The sequence below is a fragment of the Sebastes umbrosus genome, chromosome 12 (genome assembly GCF_015220745.1).
Source record: "Sebastes umbrosus isolate fSebUmb1 chromosome 12, fSebUmb1.pri, whole genome shotgun sequence".
Classification (NCBI taxonomy): Eukaryota; Metazoa; Chordata; class Actinopteri; order Perciformes; family Sebastidae; genus Sebastes; species Sebastes umbrosus.
The window spans coordinates 13,449,547-13,473,627 of NC_051280.1; the positions used below are offsets into that span (position 1 = coordinate 13,449,547).

Consider the following 24,081-nt stretch of genomic DNA (forward strand, 5'->3'; position numbering starts at 1 on the left):
AATTCAAATTCCAGTATATAATGTATACTGTATATTATATAAACATAGAATTTAATTGAATAGATCGGCCCCATTGTCACTGATATCCGATCCAGCTATTTGTGTCAGTATTGTCCTGATATGCGGTATCGGTGCATCCTTACCAGAAAGCCTAACATTTGGGACATGATAAAGACGAGATGGCAAAGCTAATAGTTAGTTGAGCATTTGAGCTTGGTTGATATTGTTAATTTTCACTATTTCTTTATACACCTCAGTGCCGGAAAGTCACTGGTTCAGTCCAACCAACAGCAAATCTAATCCATCCCTCCAAGTGGTTACCAAACCCGCTGTGTGTTCAGCATTTGCTGGCCTCTCAGCCTCTTGTGGAATGAATGTTTATGGAAAATATATGTATGCATTTGGCCTGTGTGTGGGCACAGTGTCAACGTTGTTTAGGGGCAGTGGGTGTTTGCAGCCAACCCCATTCCCTTTTAACAAATCTAGTCAGGTTTGTTAGTGGACATTTCAGAAAATATTATTTCTTGTGTACAAAGTGAAGAATTGCTCTTGTTCACACTTTTTTTCCATTCTTCAGCTGTATGATAACTCCTGTATGTTGTGTTTATGCTCTGCAGGGAATGAAGAAGCCTTTTGTCGAGGTCATAAAGGCCAACATCGGCGATGCGCATGCTATGGGCCAGCAGCCAATCACTTTCTTCCGACAGGTCAGCTCCTAATCTTTCCCCTCCAGCCTCTCATCTAAATATAGCACCTCCCTTCTGACTTGTCAGTGTCTATGAAACACATTTCTTCCTGCTTGGTGTCAATACTGTAACCTGCGCAGGGTTTTGTATAATGTCCCCACCTCCCTTTGGTTTCAAGGTCTTGGCGCTGTGCTCCTACCCCGAGCTGCTGAATGACAACACATTCCCAGAGGATGCTAAAAGTAGAGCACGCCGCATTCTTCAGTCCTGCGGAGGCAACAGTATGGGTACGTTTCTGCGCAAGTACAATAAGCTTTATATAACCCCAGTTGCTAATTATCACCTTTCTCTTTATACGTGATGCTTTCTGGTGGTTTGGCGTTGTTATGTTAAAGCTCTAAGTTCAAGCAACCTTGTATTGTCTCCATTTAAATCTGCCTTAGGTTCCTACAGTGCCAGTCAGGGCATAGACTCTGTGCGCCAGGATGTGGCCCGCTACATTGAGCGAAGAGATGGCGGTGTGCCTTGCGACCCAGACGACATTTACCTCACCACAGGGGCCAGCGATGGCATTATGGTACAAAACACTTCTCCTTTCAAGTGACTTTGTACTTCCGTTGTACTTTTAATCATGTACGTTTGTAACTTAAACGTTACCTGATGTCACGATCATTTTGCGGGGAATTTATTTACAATATTGAACTGACAAAACAGATGTAATTTTGTCTCCGGGAGCTGCAACCACACTTTACGGCCCCATTTATGTGGGTTCTGTTGTCACCATAACAACTAACAACAATCGCCATTTTCTTTTGTACTAAATTACCATAGCAAATAGTTCAGTGACCTTTCTACTCTTATTTATTTATATGGCCTTGTCAGAGGTTGTCTATGAGCTATCTATCTATGAGATAAGAATGATTGTTTCCTATTCATACTGTTTCATTTCAAGTTTGTAGAGTCCTGATGAGTCACAACTGTCTGAGAAGAAAAGCAAAGATTTGAGAAAAGACAGAATAAAATAAGCACTATTTTATATAGCAGTAATGTTTTCTCTTTTCTATTTTGTTGACCATATCTCCCAACCATCATCAAACTTACTGCACGATGTGTTCTTTATGACTGTATGCTGTAGTGACGGTTTCATGCAGGAAACACAGCACGAATCTGAAATTCAGTGCAGGAAAAGTCCACCAGTTTCCTTTTTATTCAAATATGTAGCCTATAGAGTATCATGCAGACAAAGCTACTGTGTATAATTCTAAATTTGTAGGTAACACTATTGTGCTGACATATCTATCTTTCTTGACCTCCCTATCCTACGCTTCTAGACCATGCTGAAGCTGCTGACGTGTGGCGAGGGCGCGGACCGTACAGGCATCATGATCTCCATACCTCAGTATCCCCTGTACTCGGCTGCGCTGGCCGAATTGGGCGCTGTGCAGATCAACTATTACCTTAATGAGGAAAAGTGCTGGAGTATGGACATCAGTGAGCTGCAGCGTGCCCTGGATGAAGCCCGGCGCCACTGCAACCCCCGAGCCCTGTGCATCATCAACCCTGGAAACCCCACTGGTAAAGTTTCCTTCATTCTTTTTGCTTTTGGTCAAAGTTACTAGATTGAATAACCACACTTTTCATGCACTACTAAAAGAGCCACTAGATGGCAGCAAATGGACATAACCGTCTGGCTAACCAGACACTTCAAACCTCTCTTCTTAATGAGCCTCCTTCTTGTTCACAGGTCAGGTTCAGAGCAGAGAGTGCATCGAGGACGTAATCCGATTTGCAGCAAGGGAACGTCTCTTCCTCATGGCTGATGAGGTATTTCAGTGTTTCCCTGCATCTCTTTTTAACATCTACCTTCATTATTATTTTCTGTTCCCTGTGACATCTGTCATTGTGTCTCCATCTCCCAGGTGTACCAGGACAATGTGTACGCTGACGGTTGCCAGTTCCACTCTTTTAAGAAGGTTTTGTTTGACTTGGGGCCGGAGTACTCAGATACAGTGGAGCTGGCATCTTTCCACTCCACCTCCAAATGCTACATGGGAGAGTAAGTCATTTTACTCTACCACATGCTGGGGATACACCCGACTACTTCTTTGTGTTTTCTGTCTCTTTCTGTTTTTTTTGTCTTCTTTCTTACATAATTTGTGTGTCACACATCCTAATGTTTTCCCTCCCTCTCAGGTGTGGCTTCCGTGGAGGCTACATGGAGATCATCAACATGGACGATGAGGTGAAGGCCCAGCTGACCAAGCTGGTGTCTGTCCGTCTGTGTCCTCCTGTTCCTGGACAGGCTCTAATGGACCTGGTGGTCAACCCCCCTCAGCCAGGGGAACCCTCATATGACAAGTTTATCAAGGTACAGAGTCTACATCCCACAAGCAGAAGAATTAATCAATACACCAATATATTGCAATATGCATAGAGAGATTACAGTACATTATCGATACATTGACACTGGTATCAATATATTATACATTCTCTTAGCAATAAGCTCTCCGTACTGTGGACTATGGGCTATTTTGAGTTTTTTCTAATTGTAAAACAGTGAAAAAATCTGAAATACTACAATATTTAAAGAGTATCCTTCCTTTGCTGTCCTCAGACAGTTCATCCTTTTGATAGTTTATGGCTGCTTAACTTTTATAGAATAATGTCCAGTACATGTACATGTTGTTACATGCCATTGTTTGCACTTACACACAGTTTTATCTAAAATCTTGGTGAAACTGAAATCACTTTTATAATACAGTGCAAATGCATTATATCCTGTTATTACACAGCTTTGTTGAATACTCGATTCTGATTGGTCAATCACGGCGTTCTATGGCCAGTTATTTCTTCATAGCAGACTGTTGCTATGTATAGCAGACCGTTGCTATGTATAACAGACCGTTGCCATGGTGTCAAATAATAGATTTTCTAAAGTAAGTAGCCGTGTAATAAGCGGGATAATATACAGCTGGCGGGTCATTGTTGTGAAATAAACCACTTCAGGGTCAGGGTTTATTTCACAACAATGACCGGGTCGCTGTGCATCATTATCCCTTATACTTATATTCCTTTATATTATTGTTTTATGAAAAATAAGTTTGTCATTTCATGGAAGATGTTTACCATTAAAGGAACAATATTTAATACTGACTGCAAGCATTTCAAATCGGGCACTGCAGTCCAAATTAAAAACATTGGAGCCGTGGCCCGTCCGCTCTTCCGGTGTGACTGATGGCAGTTATTGTGTGTTCGCATCACGCCGTTAACCTCTGGCCAGCAGTAGTCTGAATGACTTCACCAACAGTGTGTCTCAAATACTCGCAACCCAGCTGCACACGGACCACAGAGAAATGTGCCGAGGGTCAGGTCGGGTAGAATCTAATGTAACGTTATCTCTGTTGACCCAGTTTGTTTGTTTGCTTCCATGGCTGCAGAAGGCTGTTTGCGTGCCAATTTGTTTCATATGTGGCAACACGGGGTGTTGAAATGGGCAGTGGACGGGATCACACCGACCAAAACAAAAACAGACGTCACAGACTGAAATGGAAATTTCAAAGGACAAACATACTGCCTGTAGCAGTGTTGTCAGAAAAGCCAGTATTTCAATTTAGCACGTTTCCTTAATCTATGATGACATGTCATTGTCATTTTATGATTTAACACAGTAAATACATTACATATTGGTCCTTTAACTTGACCATTATCATGGTCAATGTATCACAATGGTGTTGTATTGCGAGTCACACCACGCACAAAGCTGCTTCGGAAAGTTTTTATGTGGTAGCATAAGTGACTTATGAAAACCCCGTTGACGTCATAATGATGCGAAATCATCTTGTACGTAAAAATGATTCTTTGTTTACCTCATGGCATTTAGATGATCTCTGTTTACACTTTTGGTACAACGTCTGGCACGACCATTCGTCTGTCTCGTGGAGGTCAAGGAGGTCTGGAGAAATTCAAGCAGAAAACTTTGTTAGCAAAGTTTTACTGCCAACTAATGAAAGAAGGCAGGGCACGACTTAATGGTGCGGAAACATAACCCTTTCAAGAATTTTTTAAACGCTGCTTTAGGATTTACAAAGATAATTTTTGTGGCTAAGACTTTCTCCAGTCCTCCTTAACAATACAGGGGATTGCAACCTGAGATAAATGATTCTGGTACAGTCACTCCCATGCATTACAAATTGTTGCAGTTGTTTTCTGATTCTAGTAACGTCTCTATTTGGTTTACTTTCTTGTCTCCCGTCCCTCTCTATTCTTTATTCTCTATTCTCTCTTCTCTCTCTCCCTCATCCAGGAGCGCACAGCAACCTTAAGTGCCTTAGCAGAGAAGGCCAAGCTTACAGAGCAGGTTCTCAACACTGTTCAAGGCATCAGCTGCAATCCTGTGCAGGGCGCCATGTACTCCTTCCCTCGCATAGCCATCCCTGAAAAGGCCGTCAAAGAGGCCACGGTCAGTCCTAAACATACTCTCATAAGTTATTCAAGTTTGATTGTGTTGTCGCTTCAAGGAATTGCATTGTTGAGGAACAAATAGATAGTTATACAAGATCTTTACTCATCCCTCTCACTAATCCACTACTTATTAGGGCTGATATGATACACTTATGTCCCGATTCGATCACGATACTTGGGTGCTAATACGATATGCATGTGATTTTTAAGTTAAGTTAAGTAAGCGATTCGATATTACAATTCATTGCGACTTTTGTTCACTCTTTTAACACTAGACCATGGGAAAAAGGTGAATCATACACTTCTAGGGACTTTTAGTTTGGAAAATCTCTAAATCTATACAGTAAAAATGCTTGATTTTTTGCATCTGTATGTAGTCACAGAAGTCAAATATATCACTCATTGTCAGGTATCATTTATTAAAAGACATTTCCCTCACAAATAAGTGGTATTTTCTTTTTAATTTATAAGGGACATGTAATGTTTTATACTTGTAGTGAATATAATCCAATCAATCTTATTTTCCTCCATGTCCTCAACTGCCCTCGATCCACTAATACTCGTTTTCCACTCGCTGGCATTAAATACACGTGCAGAAAATATGCGAAACTGCGCATAAGACCAACATCTCACACTTTACACTCTGCTTGATTAAATAACTCTTTAACCAGGTTCAGTACACGGTGCATCCACCTCCGTGTTTGCTAAAGGGGAACAAATGATTTCCAATAGCTTGTCGTTTCAGTGCTGTCCTCAGGTCGACTGCTCAGTAGGAATTTCAGGGAGGGCCGATGAGTCGAGCCACTGAGGATCTGATTATCCTAACAGAGGATAAGGTCAGAGTACAGCTGACCTGCTGACGCCTGATCAATCCCAGTGACTCGGCTCACCATCTGGATCACACAGTTGTAGCTGTGCTTTGTTTTTGGCTTTGCTTATCCTAAAAAACAATGCATAAAGACGGAGCTTCTTTAGCAACATTCAACATTTCTATTGGCAGTTTAAATAGAGCTGCTGAGAGGCCCATTGAGCTTGTTCTTGATCTCAATGCTCAGCTACTTCTAAGGCTGGGAACACTTTAAAAAGGTTTAATAAAAGCTTTTGATCCAGAGGAAGACACTTCAGATGTATTTCACCTCAAATTGGTACTCCTCTCTTTTTTTTTTTTATTTACACCAACCTTCAGTTATCTTTGTAGCCTACAGCCAAAGAAAATGTCTTGAACTCTGAAGGGCACCTGTGCTAAATCATTCTGAAACATATGAACAAAAGGGGGAAAATGTTGCCATGAAACTGTATAACATAATTATTAACACAGTAAAAAACATATTAAGTTGAAGAGCTTTTGAGGAGCCTTTTTCCAGAAATATAAACACTTCATAATTCATTTTGATTATTATCTATTTTTATGTTAAAGATCAGGCTGTAATGCATTATAATTTGTATATAACCCACGTAATCAAATTGTATGTAATTCACGTAATTGTGTGAGAGGACAGGTGACGCAGTATAAAGAGCAACAAAGTCTGCGTAGGGAGGAGGTCGGGCTCGGAAGTCAACGTTGACTTATTTGTCACATAACTTCCATACTTAAGTAATGCCACTTCCGTAGTTATTTTAACCCAAACCACGATCTTTTCCTAAACCTAACTAAATAGTTTTGTTGCCTAAACACCGCAGGGGCTGCGTAGGTGCAGGCATCGCTCGTGTTGCTGGATATTCGTAGGAAAACACACAAAAAAATAACAACTCTTTGTAAGATATTATAGGATTATTATGGAAGTACAGGAATGAACTGTTGATGAGATCCTCAGTTCAGCTGTTTCTGCTTACATTTAGTCCGATTCTGCTTTAAATGGATTTGATTTTATAAAAATTTAAAATCCTTAATATTCATTCATAATTCATCATTTAAGTTATGAATGAAAAAACAGAATGTAGTGGAAGAAAATAAGAAAGAAAGCAGCTGGAAGTGGGAATGCTGCAAAAAAGCACATGCAGTACTTTTAGTATGAAGGCTATACTGTGAGTCACAGTGTTCCGTTACAAATATAGCTACAGCGCTACACCGTTTTCGTCACAGCTAAACTGCACATACAAAAGTAGCTTAATTCTTGATCAAACACTTGCTACTTGAAATAGTCCCATGCCAACAGAACATTACATTACATACATTAATATTTATTTTCCTCTCTGTTAGGACAAAGGTCAGCTGCCAGATATGTTTTACTGCATGAAATTGCTGGAGGAGACGGGGATCTGCCTCGTACCGGGAAGCGGCTTCGGTCAGAAGGATGGAACCTACCACTTCAGGTACAGAACACTTGTGGCGGGCTCAGGTTTAAAGCTAGAGTGAAGATACTAGCATCATATGAAAATAGAAAAGTCTAAGGAATCCATGTGTACCAATCATATCATATTAGCACTTACGCTACATTTTGGCGAGAAAAAACTAGCACGGCCATTTTCAAAGGGGTCCATGACCTCTGACCTCAAGATATGTGAATGAAAATGGGTTTTATGGGTACCCACGAGTCTCCCCTTTACAGACATGCCCACTTTATGATAATCACATGCAATTTGGGGCAAGTCATAGTCAAGTCAGCACACTGACACACTGACAGCTGTTGTTGCCTGTTGGGCTGCAGCTTGCCATGTTATGATTTGAGCATATTCTTTATGCTAAATGCAGTACCTGTGAGGGTTTCTGGACAATATTTGTCATTGTTTTGTGTTAATTGATTTCCAATAATAAACATTTGCATACATTTGCATAAAGCAAGCATATTTGCCCACTCCCATGTTGATAAGAGTATTAAATACTAGACAAATCTCCCTTTAAGGTACATTTTGAACAGAATGTGCGATTAAGCGCGATTAATTATGGACAATCATTCGATTAAGGATTTTAATTGATTGACAGCCCTTATTTTCATTATTGACCAATCTGCCCATTTATTTTCAAATTAAACTATTCATTGTTTGATCTTTAAAACATCAGAAAATAGCGAAAAGTGCCCATCACAGTTCCCTCGTGCCCAAGTTGATGTCTTCAAATTTCTTTATTTGTCTGACCAACAGTCCAAAACCCAAAGATATTCACTTATTCAGTAGAATTTGCTTAAAAAATTACTTAAAAGAATACTTGATTATCAAAACAATTTCAAATCAATATTCTGACAGTTGTCTAATTGATTAATCAACTAATTGTTTCAACTTGTTTCTTTTCTCACTAAAAAGGCCTTGGCCAAAATGTCTTATGCTGATTCCTTTATTGTGAAATAAATGTGAATTTGGCACTAAAGCCCCTTTCAGACATCATCTCTTAACATTAATCTGACTGCAATTTAATATGTTGGTTGAATATTTGAATGAGTCATTTTTATGTAAAAGTCACGAAAGGTTAAGAAAACAAAACATAAATTATTAAGCATTGTGACTCTTATCATAAATGTCCTGTCATAGGTGAATGCAGCCATTGACGTAAGGTCGTCTATGTCTGAATATCAAAACGACATCAATGTAATGTTTTCCATGTTTGAAAAGGGCTTTAAGGAAGTCGTTTCTAAATGTACCCTTTGCACTCTCTAGTAATTGAATTACTTTCCGGGATGATTCTTAAGCGGAAATCCATTCTAATCATTAACTCCGCTGTCGTTGCATCACTCAGTTGCACAGTTAATGTTTGTCTTTCTTTTCTCCGTCCCAGAATGACCATCTTGCCGCCGGCAGACAAGCTGACGATCCTGCTCAACAAAGTCAAGGAGTTCCACCAGAAATTCACACAGCAGTACTCTTAATTTGCCACATATCTTCCTCCTATTTACAGAGGGAGGAGCCCCCCAACCACAACCAAACGAACTCAGCCAATCAGAATTTATCTGTCACTGATAAGTGCCTTTCCTACGGCGGCTCTGGTGGTCTCTGTGACGACGCACTTAAGCCTCTCCAGCTATCTCATTTGGGACATTCACAGACGGTACACAAGGCACTGCTTTGTGTTAGAAAACAAAACTGGAAATGAAGAAATTAATTCAGAAACGTGTGTAAAGTTTGGTTTCAACTTTGAAGGATATGTTATGTACTGTAGGTCTGTGTATTTGTGAAAATGAGAAATAGATTGTCTATGTGAATACAGCTAAAATACAAAGGTACAATTGAAGGAAAAGATAATGCTGCTTAAAACCTTTTAGTACGCGTACAACTGGTTACAATATTACATTCCCACAGGCAGTACTTGGCGGGGACAATATGCAGAAAAGTCCCCATTCGCATGATGATTCAGAGATGATTTTGTAGAATCAAAATAAATGTTATAGTCGATGTTATGTCTCGTTATTTTAGAAAGAGCTGTCAGATGTGTTGAGAGTTTATATGTGATAATTTATGGAAAACTGTTATGGCACTAGGGTTCTATTTAATACCACATTCAAGGTGTTATGTCACAAATGCATTAATTAACAGTATTTCTTCAGATCTTCATACTTTCATTAAGGGAGGGATTAGGAAATTATTACCTCTCTGGTCTGGTAACAGTTTGAAAAAAACCCAAAAAAAACAGATTTTTTTGTCCCTTTTTAAACTCAGTTTTCAGTGCAACATAAACATACGGTGATTAATCATCTCTGTATTCATCACACTGTTTAAGGCCAAAGGAGAATATTTCACTCACAAAATGTTACTCATTTAAGAAAACAGTAGGTTTAAATTAAAGTGAGACGTTTTGTAATGTTTGACAGAAAGAAAACATACAAATTTGTCCTCTAACAAATGAAAAGTTGAATTCATGAGTAATGAAACGCACCCTTGTTGACTCAGCGATTTTGCTGCTACAGTCTTGCTTGGTCTGGTATGACCAGTAGCTTGTGTATGATTTTTAGCAAACTTGTGATTGATATTGCTGTTTAACTTGAAGTGGTTTTATTACAAAAGTCAAGAAATGAACATTGCGCCCATTCCACTTGCTCTCAATAGAGGTCGCCTAATGATGATTTCATTATGGCAACTGACCTGGGCTGCATTACCTGATTTCTTTATTTTTTTTTTATTTTTTTTTTTTATAGTCCCATTTAGCATCAAACAGACGATAAAGCAACCTCTGAGACCTCTGAGACCCGCGAATTTTTAAACGAATCCTACGCCCTTAACTGAACATGTCACGCTCTCATTAGGGTCTAGAATCACCCCAGTACATAAAAGTTAATTGTAACATTCTGGTCGCCTAGAAATGTCTTATTCAGCGTTCGGTTGTTAGTTGTTAGTTGTCACTTCTGGTTGCAAAAAAACAAGATGGCAACGGCCAAAACAGAGAACTCGAGGCTTCAAAACATTAAAGTTGCAAGTTGTAAAACGTAAACAAGTTATGCTATAATGCTCCGTAGAGCTGAGGGAAAACACATCATTTTGTGATAATTCAGAAAGTCACATAACACATAATCATTTGATCCATTGTTTATATATAAAAACATTGATTAGTGCAGCTTTAAAGAAACTGACAAAAAAAATATGGAAATCAAAGAAGAAGTAGATGTGCTATTATCCTGCATAAACATTACTGCAGTTAAACCGGTTTACACGTAAAAAATTGATAACATTTCAACAAGCAAGCCATTAATGTTTGTATAAGAAGGGTATAACAGTTAAAGATTGTGTGCCAATAAACCAATTTATGGATTAATTCTCATTAGGAGAGGCTGAACTCCTTATTAGCTTAAGTTAAGTAGACACGTTGAACTTTAGCAACAAAGAGTGAGGTTGCTCTTCAGATGTCACACACACATCTGTGAGATGGGCAAACTGTCTGCTGAAACTGTCACCTCTGATAATGTTGTTCAGCTTGATTTCTGGCTCAGAATGCTCTACTCTACTGCCTTTATTGTCTCTATTAATCTGTCATCTATTTTATTGCCTAGTATGCAGTTTCCGAGCAAGCTGGGATGATGGATGGTAAGTGCAGGTTGTGTGTGTGTGTGTGTGTGAGGAATAGAGGTTGGAAGAATCTGTAGAAAGAGTGTTAAAGTGAAGCATGTAGTCTGGAGATGTTTTCTGCTCTCCTCCTCTCTACTCCACAGTGGCTGTCAGCTTTAATTATCTTTGACAATGGGCCTCCTGAATCCTAATTATACCGGGCCTTGTCTTTCCTGGAGCTCCTCACCATTCACTCATGCAGCATGACGCGCTCACACGTTCCAGTCCTCTTCACCCTAAATTAATTGGGTGCGTTTGCGTTTCTTTCTCTCTCATCTCCTGACATCTTTTGGGAATCAAAGGTCACCATTAGTTCGGGTGAGGATGTAGGGCGACAGAGAGACAGTCATGCATCAGGAGGCAGCAGCGCTGTCATGCGGCTGTCCTGGTTATGAGAAAGACTCTGGTCGTTATTCACTGGGTACAGTCTTATTATGACGAGATCCATAAAACTGACCTGAACAGCTTATTGAGACTGGGCAGCATTTATGAGTTGACAATTATATTGTGTTCATTATTACGTCTGTTTGGATAGTTATGACCATAAGAGTCTTTTAGCTGGTTCAAGTCTTAATTTTGGCTGGCATTTAGCATTTAGCCTGGAAATGACAGGTGATTCTACGGAAAACGTCACAAAAGACTCACACCAAAGGTATTCGATATCTTAATTATTTTCACTCAAACTTTCACTGTCAACTTAAACAGGAATTTATCATTAAAATGGATAAAAAAGGTAATCACATTTTAACATACTGGAAATAATTAAATCAGCTTATAAAACACCAACCACCCCTCCAATTCCAAGAAAAATGGCTAATCTGTTCAGGTTATTTTTTACTTTTAAATACATATCTGGTTAAAAAGTGGAGGGTTAACCTCTTCCACTCCCCTCCTCTTTTTCATAGACCAATTTTTGTCATTTTTAGGGAGCACATTCAGGGAGAGATAGCAGGTCAACAGTAGATGTCACATAGAAGTGGTGTACGTCATCTGAAAGCTGATAAACCCAAAGATTAGTTTTAAGATGCAGCTCAGCACTGTGTGTCAAGTTGTTCTAGTCATAAATCAGAAAATAATAGTAATAATTAATTAAAATAAATTGTGTATAAGGGCTTAGAACATTACGATAGAAGTATATGATGGCCGTCCCCATGCTCTATTATGTCTCATAAGTTGTTGCAGCAATTTTGGGGTTGATACCATTTGTTACACAGATTTGGTGCAAAGTTTAACCATTTTCACCACTCAAAAGGTGATAAAAAAATAATGAATAATCCCTCCAAAATACCACATTAAGTCACCAAGACTTTGAGACACAACATAGAATAAGTCATGCTGTGATTTGGTATCAGAAACTTTTGAAATTTGGAGATTTCTGCAAGAAAGGCATTTTTTGGTTGACGAGCACTTCTGTTCTGGAAACTTCTCAGAAACCCCCTTATTGTTAATCTACCTAAGAAAGCCATCCATCCTCAGAATGCCCTAGGTCTGTAGTTTGTGGTTGGAAAGTTTCATGAGGCTGTGATTATCCTAGAGTCACCACAGGTCATTTTATACACTAAATGTAATGTTAATACAGTACATTTTAAAAAATGGTCTCAATACAATGAAATGGCTACTATGGGGACTAACATCATCACACATGACTATAATTGGGCTGTTTGGGTCCACAAGAGGCTCAGCTTTACAGTGATGCCTGATTTATGCAAGTCCAAGACTGTTAAGGGACCCCAGTATGCAGAAATATTCAAACATGTAATTTTTAGAATAGGTGAAAATAACTGAGAACTGTATGTGATTATCATAAAGTGGGCATGTCTGTAAAGGGGAGACTCGTGGGTACCCATAGAACCCATTTTCATTCACATATCTTGAGGTCAGAGGTCAAGGGACGCTTTTGAAAATGGCCAAGCCAGTTTTTTCTCGCCAAAAGTTAGCCTAACTTTGGAGCGTTATTTAGCCTCCTTAATGTTTTCTAGTTTCTTGTGATATCAGTACCTTCATATTAGCTCTAAAACTGAGCCTCTGAAAGACAGTACAGTCAATCTGGAAGCTATAGAGGATTTGTCTTTCTTACCATGATTTGCATTTTTTTTTTGTTTAATTTCTTTTTTTTTTTTGCTTGAATGACTCTGAGTGTTTATCATGTCAGGCGGATTAACACAGAGTAGTGTTGGGTAAGATATGTCTGTGATTTCCAAAATTTCTTCGAAGGACAACTTTGCAGATTTAGCAACAATGAAGTCTGCAGAAATACTAAATTACCTAGGTCTGTTTCTATGTTATCATTATGCAGCAAAATATTGGATCTGGTGCATTGTGGGAAGTGTAAGGGAGTCAGATGAGCCACCAGTGTCTCCAATCATCAGCCGCATTGTTTTCTGGAAGGTATGAAGTGTGGTTTTATGAGCTAAACTCTGTTGTTGCAATCACTATGTTGAACACAATGGTTTAGTTGTTGTATAATTGCAGACAAAAGAAAAATAAATGTCTGATGTGATTGGTTCTGGTTGTTTCTGAATGAGAGCCTGATTTGTGTCCATATAAGAGTTAATCTTTCCTCATCACATTGAGGAACTGTATTTTCTGTACGAAACACAAACATAAACCCCAAAACTATAGATTAAGAGGAAATAGGAGCCAGACAATAGGTCATATTTAAATAATATTTAAAATATATTTAAGGGAAACTAATGAGAAACACCAACCTGCGGAATATTGTTTGTTACATTTCAAGTTGCATCCGTTACATAATAAAAACAAAAGTCACATGTAAAAGTCCTGATAAACTGTAAGAATGGAACAGAAGACAGGAGCACAGCAGAAGCTGCAGGTGTGTCTGCGGCCGCAGGGGCGCGCCAGCTCCAGGGAGGTGGGGTGACACCCCAGGGTGACACTCTGCGCTCAAGGCCTATGGAAAGGACGCTGGGTCACGGGCGGACATGGGTCTTGGGGTATGGGGTATAACACATGCACAGTGTAACTGAAGCTGCGGTCGTGCGTCGTGGCTCAATTTCGGCGAGTGCAAACGAGATTTTACTGCGCATGTGTTATACCCCCGGAGATATGACGCGTGACCCAGCCTCCTTTCCATAGGCCTTGTTTGCGCTCCGGAAATGATACGTCATAAATGTTTGCGTTCACGGCCGAGTTCAACGAGTTCACAGGCCGGGGCTAGCCAATATTACTTTAATTCAATGCATAAAGATTAGTAGGCTATGTGAAGGCTGCATATCAGAAATGAAATGTCAAAGTTAATTTTTGACCTTGTAAACTGTAATTCCATGAAAACAAACATACAAATGAACTCTCTCATGGTACTGGAACATTTGGCTAAAAGTTTGGGAATTAATAGTTAAACTGTTAAAATATATATATTTCTTTTTCTTTTGTCAAATCTGAAATTAATTTTATGTAACTTATTTAATGCACTATTTCATATTTATTTCCTTATTCAAGGAGTTTACGACACATATTTTCAAAAGATCTCTCGGCTAACAAAATAAATCCCTTGCTTGGATATTATCACAGGGCCTCCTCATGTGTTGTTGATATTCAATAGCCGGTTTATCGTCTGGTACTTTGTTGATCTCTGTGAGTTTTATAGCCCTTATTGGTATTCAAGTGGATAATTCAACGGGTCATATTTGCAGCATCCCTTTAAAATGTAGGTTACCGCTCTTTATTTTAACCTCTACGACATGTTAAGAAGTCACTTTCACATGACACACTCAAGCCAGTCAATGGAGAAGGGCAGTTTAAAAAAAAAAAGAAGAAGTAAGAAAAGAGAAAAGAGTGAGAGGGAGGGAGTGATGATACAGAGATTGGGTGATAAATCTTGTTCTGATCAGGTTTCTCTGGTGCCCTCACACCTCAGTCTCTTTCTTGGGGTAATTAATCAATCCCAGACTGGAGGCATTGATCGGCCTCTTGCGGCCCTCGGTATGTTTACACTCCTCGATTGTATTTGCCACTAAGCCCCTCGCTGCCGCTCAATCTCATCGGCAGAAAATGTGACACTCCGCCTGCTGACGCCGTGAGCGAAACGGTGCATCGATTGACATCTCGATGAAAATCAATCTACTTATTTTTTTTGTTGCAACGGGGGATTTGGTTTTGTTATAATCCTTTGTTGTAATCCGGTATTCCAGGTTGCAATACATAAAGTTTTATTGTGAGCAATCAAAACACTCCTTGAATTCAGGGGCGAGCATTTCCTCAGAGACAGTTACACACGCCGCCAAACACATACAATATTTTCTTATTCCATTTATATGTTTCTCACAAACATAAAGCCATAACAAAAGGCTATTTGATGTATTTCTATAATTTGTAATATAACCGTTGACATTGACCCTTTAAGTACGGTTTATCTTCCAGTCCTCTGAATCTGGCCTGAAAGAAGTATTAAGATCCTTTACTTAAGTAAAAAATAGCTGCACGACAATGTAAAATCACCATTGTAAACCTTAAGTTATCCAATGTATTCATCATTCACTGAAGTTTATTTCTAATTGTCAGGGCTATGTGTGTCTCATATTTCTTTTTCTATATTGAAATGTCACAGGATGCAGCTCATGATTCAACCTCTTATTCACAGACTGCATGTGAGCGATGACGTCTTTGGCTTTGAGCTCCTGCTGGAGGACGCTGCAGACAGAAAAACATGATATTTTTATTGTATTAGCAACATAAAATAGTGCTGTGGTTAAATATGCAAACATGTAAACCATAGCAAACAGCAGCATTGTTCAACCTTGTGTAAAAATAAAGACAGTAATAAGAAATAAGAGAATTTTAAATGTTTTTCTTTTACTGTAGTATTTTGTAGGGTTAATGGTTCAAATTGAAGTGGTTGCATCTCTGGAGGAAGCTGAAAGAAATAAGCAGGTCGCTCCACCAGAATTGAGAAAAACAAAACGTGATTTGCATGAAAAACTTCAAGAAAATTTGAATTTGGTGACAAAAATGACTTGATAGAAGAACATTTTACAGTGTGTGCGATAAGAGCAGTTAATAGCATACCTGTTAATGCATCTTAACCCATCGGTGCCCGCAACTGAATTTTTAAATTTCCTTTTGGTGGGACGTGTTCTCTGAACAGCTTGACTAAGCTCAAATGTTAAGAAATGTTCAAAATCGGTCCAATCGTTGAACTGAAAAGTGAGTTTTTCTTATATATATATATCTAGTATTTGGGCACATGGGAATACTGTATTTGCAATATATTATATTCATGTTTATATTGCATTATATTATTTATATTATATATTTCCTCCATTATATTATAGGAAGAAACAGTAGTCCCATGTGCCCAAATACTACATATGGTATGATAAGAAAATGGCTGTATCTCAGAAACTACAAGGAGCACAATCAAGTATTTGGTATTTATAAAATAAGATAAGATATTCCTTTATTAGTCCCACAGGGGGGAAATTTGCAAGTTAAAAATCAAAGAAATGTACACATATGCAGTGTAAGAAAAAAATAATAATATGGAAAACATTTAATAAACACAATTTTAATGTTTTCCTAATTAAAAAAAAGAAAAATCCTGACTTTAACTATTAACAAAAGTGTGACTTTTCATATGATCTAAAAATTTCAAAGTTGTTCTGTCAGATACTTACCCAAAGTGTGTCTGTACCAGATTTCAAGGCTTTTGACCAATCAGAACAAATGTTGTGGCATTTTTCTTCATCATACTAAATACAGTCTTTGGGGTTAACTACATATTGTCTACCTGTTATCTTAGCCTGTTTATGCTTGTATTTGTGTGGCAGTGTTGTTTATGCTTTCCTCTTGGCAGGTCTCTCTTGAAAAAGACATTAGATCTCAAGGATATTTTGACCTGGTTGAATTAAGGATAAATTGAATGAAAACATGCAAAAGAAACAAAAAAAACAACAAAAAAAACCTGGGAATATTGCAATAGTTTATGGCCTGTTTGAATGAAGTTAATAAAAGTACCTCTAGGAGGCGCTAGAAGATCCACAGCCAAAAGTATTTCCATTTTATATGGCTGTATTACTCTTATAATAATAATAAAATAATATGAATAATAATAATGATAATAATAATAATATTAATAATAATAATAATAATAATAATAATGATGATAATGATAATAATAATAATAATAATAATAATAATAATAATAATAATAATAATACATTTTATTTATAAGTGCCTTTCAAGCCACCCAAGGACACTTTACAAATAAGACAGTCAATACATAATAAAAGATGACAGTGTAAGAAAAATGTATAAAAAATAGTGTTATATAGTATTATAGTGTTATATAATAGTGTTATAAATTATCAAGTGCAATCTATGAGTTAGGAGCTCCATAAATGTTCCTTTACGAGTGGCCTGAACTGTACTTGAAGCTCTGAATAATCTTGTATTTGTTGTATTTGCTGGTCTTGTTTTTCCCTCGTGTGGAAAGCATTAACTACAACTGTATTTTGAGACCTTACTTGTTGCTTTTATTCATTTTTATACATCAGAATTATGTGTATTCTTTCAGCAATCCACACAGGAACAGAGCACATGGAGAACCCTCCCTCCCACACTGTTAAGAGAAAAATGAAAAGAACAGCAGCACACTGACACAAGGACGTGCACACAACTCAAAATACAGGTAATTGTTTGTCTGTCAACTGGAAGCAAATAGTGAAATCAAACAAAACAATTGCTCTGATTTTCACTTGAATGGAAAGGCCTGCTCTCCGGTATGAAACCAAAGTCCCACCCTGGATGATTGTGATTGCCTTTCCATCTTAAATACAGTACAGGACCAGCTTTGAGTGGGTGGTGTGGCAACACATTCTGTTACCCCCCCCTGCTGAGCTGAACTGTTGAGCCCGGCCTATTCACTGGCTTTTCTGTTCAAAAAAGAAAAATAAACACTCAAATTCTGAAAGAGCAGAAGGTATGAGAAGTACTGAAGGACATGCTTCTTTATCGCTGGCCCGCACACATGCTGTTTTATCAGTTGATAAACACTCGGGTGTCAGTGGTCACATAATATTTCTGTTTATATTCCTGGCTGGTCCATTCAGTTTCCCTTTCCCATTCACCACATACATCCTTTGACAAACCTGTCTCAGCTTTGATTGTCATAAACACAATTGAGCCCTGCTTAGCCACGCAGGTCAGGCTACATAAACGCCATACATATTTCATGCAGCATCACGCTTATCTGACAGAGGAATCTTTTATTTCTTTTTTGTGAATTGAAATCACGCCTCATATTTCATTAGACACTCTGAAAGTCTTCGGTCTGTGGTCAGATGGGGTGTATGTTTTATTCATGTCCTCTGAACATCTGCTTGTCCGGATGTCAAAAATCATCAGGCTCCCCCAGGACTCCTGCCTGACTGGTTGTAAATGAAGTGGAGACTCAAAACAACCTGTCAGGGCTCTCCACCACCAGAGGAATCCTTCAATACGGCAGCCGAGGTGAGCGAAGAGATCTTGTGCTGGAAAAAAGAGTGATGAAAGTCAACTTTGGACACATTTTTAAAACAGGAATTAAAAAAAAAAAAATGTGCATTCTGATTCATTTGGTGTGATACTGTGAAAAGCTTTCTGATACAAGTTGTGTGTCTTCTTCTTCCCACAGCTTTTGGTGGATTTTGACACTGCTGTTCACTTTGGCTCCTGGTCGACAAGTCTCCCTGAGTCACTGGAGGCTCGTGCCAACTGGAGGGAGAGAGCCTGACCACTAACAAGTGTTCACTGACTCATAGCCGCCACAGTATGTCCCACTGTGTGTGAGTGTGCATGTGTGTCTTTATATACTATTCTATTATATACTATTCTATTTCTCACTTTACACCAATCCCACAGAAAATGTGTGCTCTTTTAGAAATGATAATGTATTTTAGATCACATGCAGTGTCCTCACAAACTCCTGTTAGCTGTAACAAAGAATTAAACAAAACTAAATGAAACCAGGAAATACTGAGAGGAAAATAAAATCATAACAATAAAGATGTATTATTATTTTTTCTTCTTTAGGGGAAATTGAAAGAGGAACTTTACTCTGAAATTTCCTGTCTCAATTATTGGCATCCATTGTTGCAAGACTAGTTCAACAGAGATCTTGTTCTCTCAAAATTTTAATATCTTGACTTTCCATACCTAAAAAAACAAGAAGTAAATTTTAAAGCTGCTGTCGGGAACTTTGAGGAAATATGATAAAAAAAAGTTATTTTTATAAAACGGTTACTATATACTGACAGTAGTGCATGAGACAGATAATCTGGTAAAAAAAAAATCACGTGCATCTGTGTCCTCCGGTGTCCTCCGGTGCTCCTAATGGCATTTGCAAGATTTCACCGAGCCCAAACCAAAACAACCAATCAGAGCCGAGAAGTCTTTGGCCAGCTGTCAATCACTGCTTGCGAAACTCGCGAACTCCAATCAAATGGTCAAACTAGGCAGCGCTGATCCAATATGAATCAATATTCTGTAACTGTAATGCCTATTTCTCGTCTCAAATGTTTTCAGAAACATCTTGTTGTGTACTGTTTAGCTGTAAAATAAGAACGTTTGTGTTTAGTCAAGCAAAAACCAAGCACCGCCCATAGCCTGCAGCCATTAAATTGTGCAATCAACATTTACTCTATAAAGATAAGTTAAAGCAAAGAACTTGTCTATTGCCACTTTAATATAAAATGATGATTATAGCAGAGTTAAAGGTCATATCTCAAGATCAAATTTTTCTATTCTCCAACAAAGACAAATACAAAAGACGCATGAGAACAAAGCCTTGACTTGAATATCTCTGACACCACTTGAGTCAAAGTGGCTCATCGGCCCTATTTTACTTTCAGGTCTGAAAAGTGAAGCCAATGCTGAAGTGCCTTAAACTTGCATTCTTTCTAACAGCCAGCAGGGGGCGACTCCTCTGGTTGCAAAAAGAAGTCTGATTGTATAGAAGTCTATGAGGAAATGAGCCTACTTCTCACTTGATTTATTACCTCAGTAAACATTTTAAACATGTGTTTATGGTCTCAATCACTAGTTTCAAGTGTTCAATACAGATTGATGTTCATTTAGTAAATTATGGTCCCATTTAGAGTCAAATAGACCATAAAGCAGGGTATGCTTTAGGGCGTGGCTATTTTGTGATTGACAGATTGCTACCACGGCGTTGTCCGGTCTGGGAGTTGATGGCGACGGCTAAAAACCAAGATGGCGACGGAAAAAATGCTAAACTCAAAACCAATGGGTGGCGTCACGGTGACTACATCCATTTCTTATATACAGTCTTTAATTTTAATAGAGAAAAATAGTATCCCATCTCTGATATCGGCAGTCACCAGAAGCAATGGACCGTGTTCTGGTAATGCATCTTTTCAAATCATTTCTGGACCTCAATATTGGAAAAGTTCTCATATGAAAACAAAACAGTAGATCTAAGCTTTCACGGCAACATTTGGTCTACCTTCAACAGAACAAAGCATTGTTAGCTTGGAAGGCTGCCTGTCCTCCATCTTTTGTACGATGGATCAAGGAGGCCATGACGTGTCTTCAAAAACGACAATGTTCTTCTTAAGTAGATATCTCCTCTTTCTGTCTGAAAGGGATAGTTTGGGTGTTTTGAAGTGGGGTTGTATGAGGTTCTTATCCGTAGTAGGTGTATAACCTACAGTAGATGACGGTTAGGTGGATAATATATGTTTTTCTTCCGTCCCTGTTGCAGCAGTGTATTGCTTTTCTCCGGTGCCGGTACTCCTATCTGCTTCTCCAAGCTGGAGGCACGCCAACCATCATCTACTGTAAGTAATACATCTATTATGGATAAGTACCTCATACAACCCCACTTCAAAACCACCCAAACTATCCCTTTAAGTGCCAACAACATATACACTTTTTCTTTCTTTCTTTTTCTTTTATTTGTACTTTGGTTTTGTTAGTTTTTTTCCTTTTTAAATAATTTGCAGTATACTACCACATTTGTGTAGTTTTGGCCCTCTCTTAATATGGTTTTCTTAGTTATTTGTCGTTGGCATGCATGAACAGGCTGTGTTATTGTACGACTTTCTCTCTTTCTCTTACATCTACATGTTGCATTTATATACATCTGATGACAATTAAACAATTTATTTTGTCTTCTAACAGAACAGCATCTTCAATATTTGCAAAGTAGCTAATACAACTCATTATTATTTATTCATTTACAGCCCATTCAACTTTATCTTTTAAATGGTGTAAACGGCTCTGTAGGGCACTTTTTGAGATCACGATTCAACAAACACACCGTTGCATTTGTGACTCTCATTGTGAATCTCATTCGGGCTGCAATCAAAGCTTCGCGCCTCCCAAACAAACAAGGCTATCTGTGTTTCCCCCTCCTGTTCATCTATCTCTCCACCTGGCAGTGAGGTGCCATCGACACTTAGTGACAGCCTCTGCATTCATGAGCACATCATCATCTGCCCTCCTCAACAAGAATTCGCCCTTCATCACTCAAACCTTTAAAAAAAAAAAGCCACTCTGCTGAAGTTTTATGTGGACAGGACATTCTGTTTTACATTACTACTACTTGGATTATGTTATACATAATTGAAAATAAAACTATGACTTATTTAGGCTAATATTCCAATATTACAACTAACAACTTAGATGTTTAACTCACTGGTGAATTCCCATTGGTAATTAATTAAGTGATCTCACCCTAAATGCCTCAGCGTTCAGTCATTTCATCAGTATATTTGTGTAAAGTCATCCTTCACTGCCAGCTCCTAGTGACTCCCTCCTTCCTTTCAGTGGCTCTATAGATTTTCTCCCAGTGATAAATTGGACACGGGGAGCCACTGAGGTGTGACCACGTGCCAAAGGAGTATAGCTTTTTGTCTTTAATGGGCCTAATTATGCTTAAGACCTTTAGAGCTGTTTGGGTTGAGCTCTAATAACATGTTGTGGGGATGTAATCAATAGAAAAAGTAATGTGTTATTCTTGTTGAAATGATATAAAGTAGCTCCCTGACTCCACAAACAAATACATAAAATAAAGCACTCACGTTTCAGAGCTTTCAAAGTTGCACCAGTGTTTGTATATTTTCTCCCTTTCTCTCTCTTTTGATTGAAGAATTGCATGGATTTTATCCCATCCATCACCTCCATAACCCCTCCCTTCACTCTCCAAAACACAGGAGCGGGTAACGGTTCATTTTGAGGAGTATAGCTTTTTGTCTTTAATGGGCCTAATTATGCTGAAGACCTTTATAGCTGTTTGTGTTCAGCTCTAATAACATGTTGTGGAGATGTAATCAATAGAAAAAGTAATCTGTTGAAATGATATAAAGTATAGCTCCCTGACTCCACAAACAAATACATACAATAAAGCAGTCACGTTTCAGAGCTTCAAAGTTGCACCAGTGTTTGTATATGTTCTCCCTTTCTCTCTCTTTTTGATTGAAGAAATGCATGGATATTATCCCATCCATCACCTCCATAACCCCTCCCTTCACTCTCCAAAAACACAGGAGCGGGCAACGGTTCATTTCGAGGAGTATAGCTTTTTGTCTTTAATGGGCCTAATTATGCTTAAGACCTTTAGAGCTGTTTGGGTTGAGCTCTAATAACATGTTGTGGGGATGTAATCAATGGAAAAAGTAATGTGTTATTCCTTTTGAAATTACATAAAGTAGCTCCCTGACTCCACAAACAAATACATCAAATAAAGCAGTCACGAGCTTCAAAGTTGCACCAGTCTTTCTCTCTTTTGATTGAAGAAATGCATGGATTTTATCCCATCCATCACCTCCATAACCCCTCCCTTCACTCTCCAAAACACAGGAGCGGGTAACGGTTCATTTTGAGGAGTATAGCTTTTTGTCTTTAATGGGCCTAATTATGCTGAAGACCTTTATAGCTGTTTGTGTTCAGCTCTATTAACATGTTGTGGGGATGTAATCAATGGAAAAAGTAATGTGTTATTCCTGTTGAAATGATATAAAGTAGCTCCCTGACTCCACAAAAAAATACATAAAATAAAGCACTCACGTTTCAGAGCTTTCAAAGTTGCACCAGTGTTTGTATATTTTCTCCCTTTCTCTCTCTTTTGATTGAAGAATTGCATGGATTTTATCCCATCCATCACCTCCATAACCCCTCCCTTCACTCTCCAAAACACAGGAGCGGGTAACGGTTCATTTTGAGGAGTATAGCTTTTTGTCTTTAATGGGCCTAATTATGCTGAAGACCTTTATAGCTGTTTGTGTTCAGCTCTAATAACATGTTGTGGAGATGTAATCAATAGAAAAAGTAATCTGTTGAAATGATATAAAGTATAGCTCCCTGACTCCACAAACAAATACATACAATAAAGCAGTCACGTTTCAGAGCTTCAAAGTTGCACCAGTGTTTGTATATGTTCTCCCTTTCTCTCTCTTTTTGATTGAAGAAATGCATGGATATTATCCCATCCATCACCTCCATAACCCCTCCCTTCACTCTCCAAAAACACAGGAGCGGGCAACGGTTCATTTCGAGGAGTATAGCTTTTTGTCTTTAATGGGCCTAATTATGCTTAAGACCTTTAGAGCTGTTTGGGTTGAGCTCTAATAACATGTTGTGGGGATGTAATCAATGGAAAAAGTAATGTGTTATTCCTTTTGAAATTACATAAAGTAGCTCCCTGACTCCACAAACAAATACATCAAATAAAGCAGTCACGAGCTTCAAAGTTGCACCAGTCTTTCTCTCTTTTGATTGAAGAAATGCATGGATTTTATCCCATCCATCACCTCCATAACCCCTCCCTTCACTCTCCAAAACACAGGAGCGGGTAACGGTTCATTTTGAGGAGTATAGCTTTTTGTCTTTAATGGGCCTAATTATGCTGAAGACCTTTATAGCTGTTTGTGTTCAGCTCTATTAACATGTTGTGGGGATGTAATCAATGGAAAAAGTAATGTGTTATTCCTGTTGAAATGATATAAAGTAG

General features: G+C 38.4%; 1 protein-coding gene across 2 annotated transcripts in view; it reads left to right on the top strand.

Moving 5' to 3' along the window:
• The window catches only part of gpt (glutamic--pyruvic transaminase), a 29,178-nt gene extending 19,707 nt beyond the window's left edge, over positions 1 to 9,471 (top strand). Inside the window, exons 3-12 of one of the 2 annotated variants that reach the window (XM_037787582.1) lie at positions 618 to 707; positions 865 to 973; positions 1,130 to 1,263; positions 2,018 to 2,261; positions 2,431 to 2,510; positions 2,606 to 2,742; positions 2,880 to 3,054; positions 4,990 to 5,145; positions 7,348 to 7,460; positions 8,857 to 8,992. In XM_037787582.1, the coding sequence (XP_037643510.1) occupies positions 618 to 707; positions 865 to 973; positions 1,130 to 1,263; positions 2,018 to 2,261; positions 2,431 to 2,510; positions 2,606 to 2,742; positions 2,880 to 3,054; positions 4,990 to 5,145; positions 7,348 to 7,460; positions 8,857 to 8,947 (1,329 nt within the window). In that variant the 3' untranslated portion in view covers positions 8,948 to 8,992. Of the gene's footprint in view, positions 1 to 617; positions 708 to 864; positions 974 to 1,129; positions 1,264 to 2,017; positions 2,262 to 2,430; positions 2,511 to 2,605; positions 2,743 to 2,879; positions 3,055 to 4,989; positions 5,146 to 7,347; positions 7,461 to 8,856 lie in introns of both variants that reach the window. The other variant, XM_037787581.1, reaches the window with a different exon arrangement.
• The last annotated feature ends 14,610 nt before the right edge of the window (positions 9,472 to 24,081 follow it).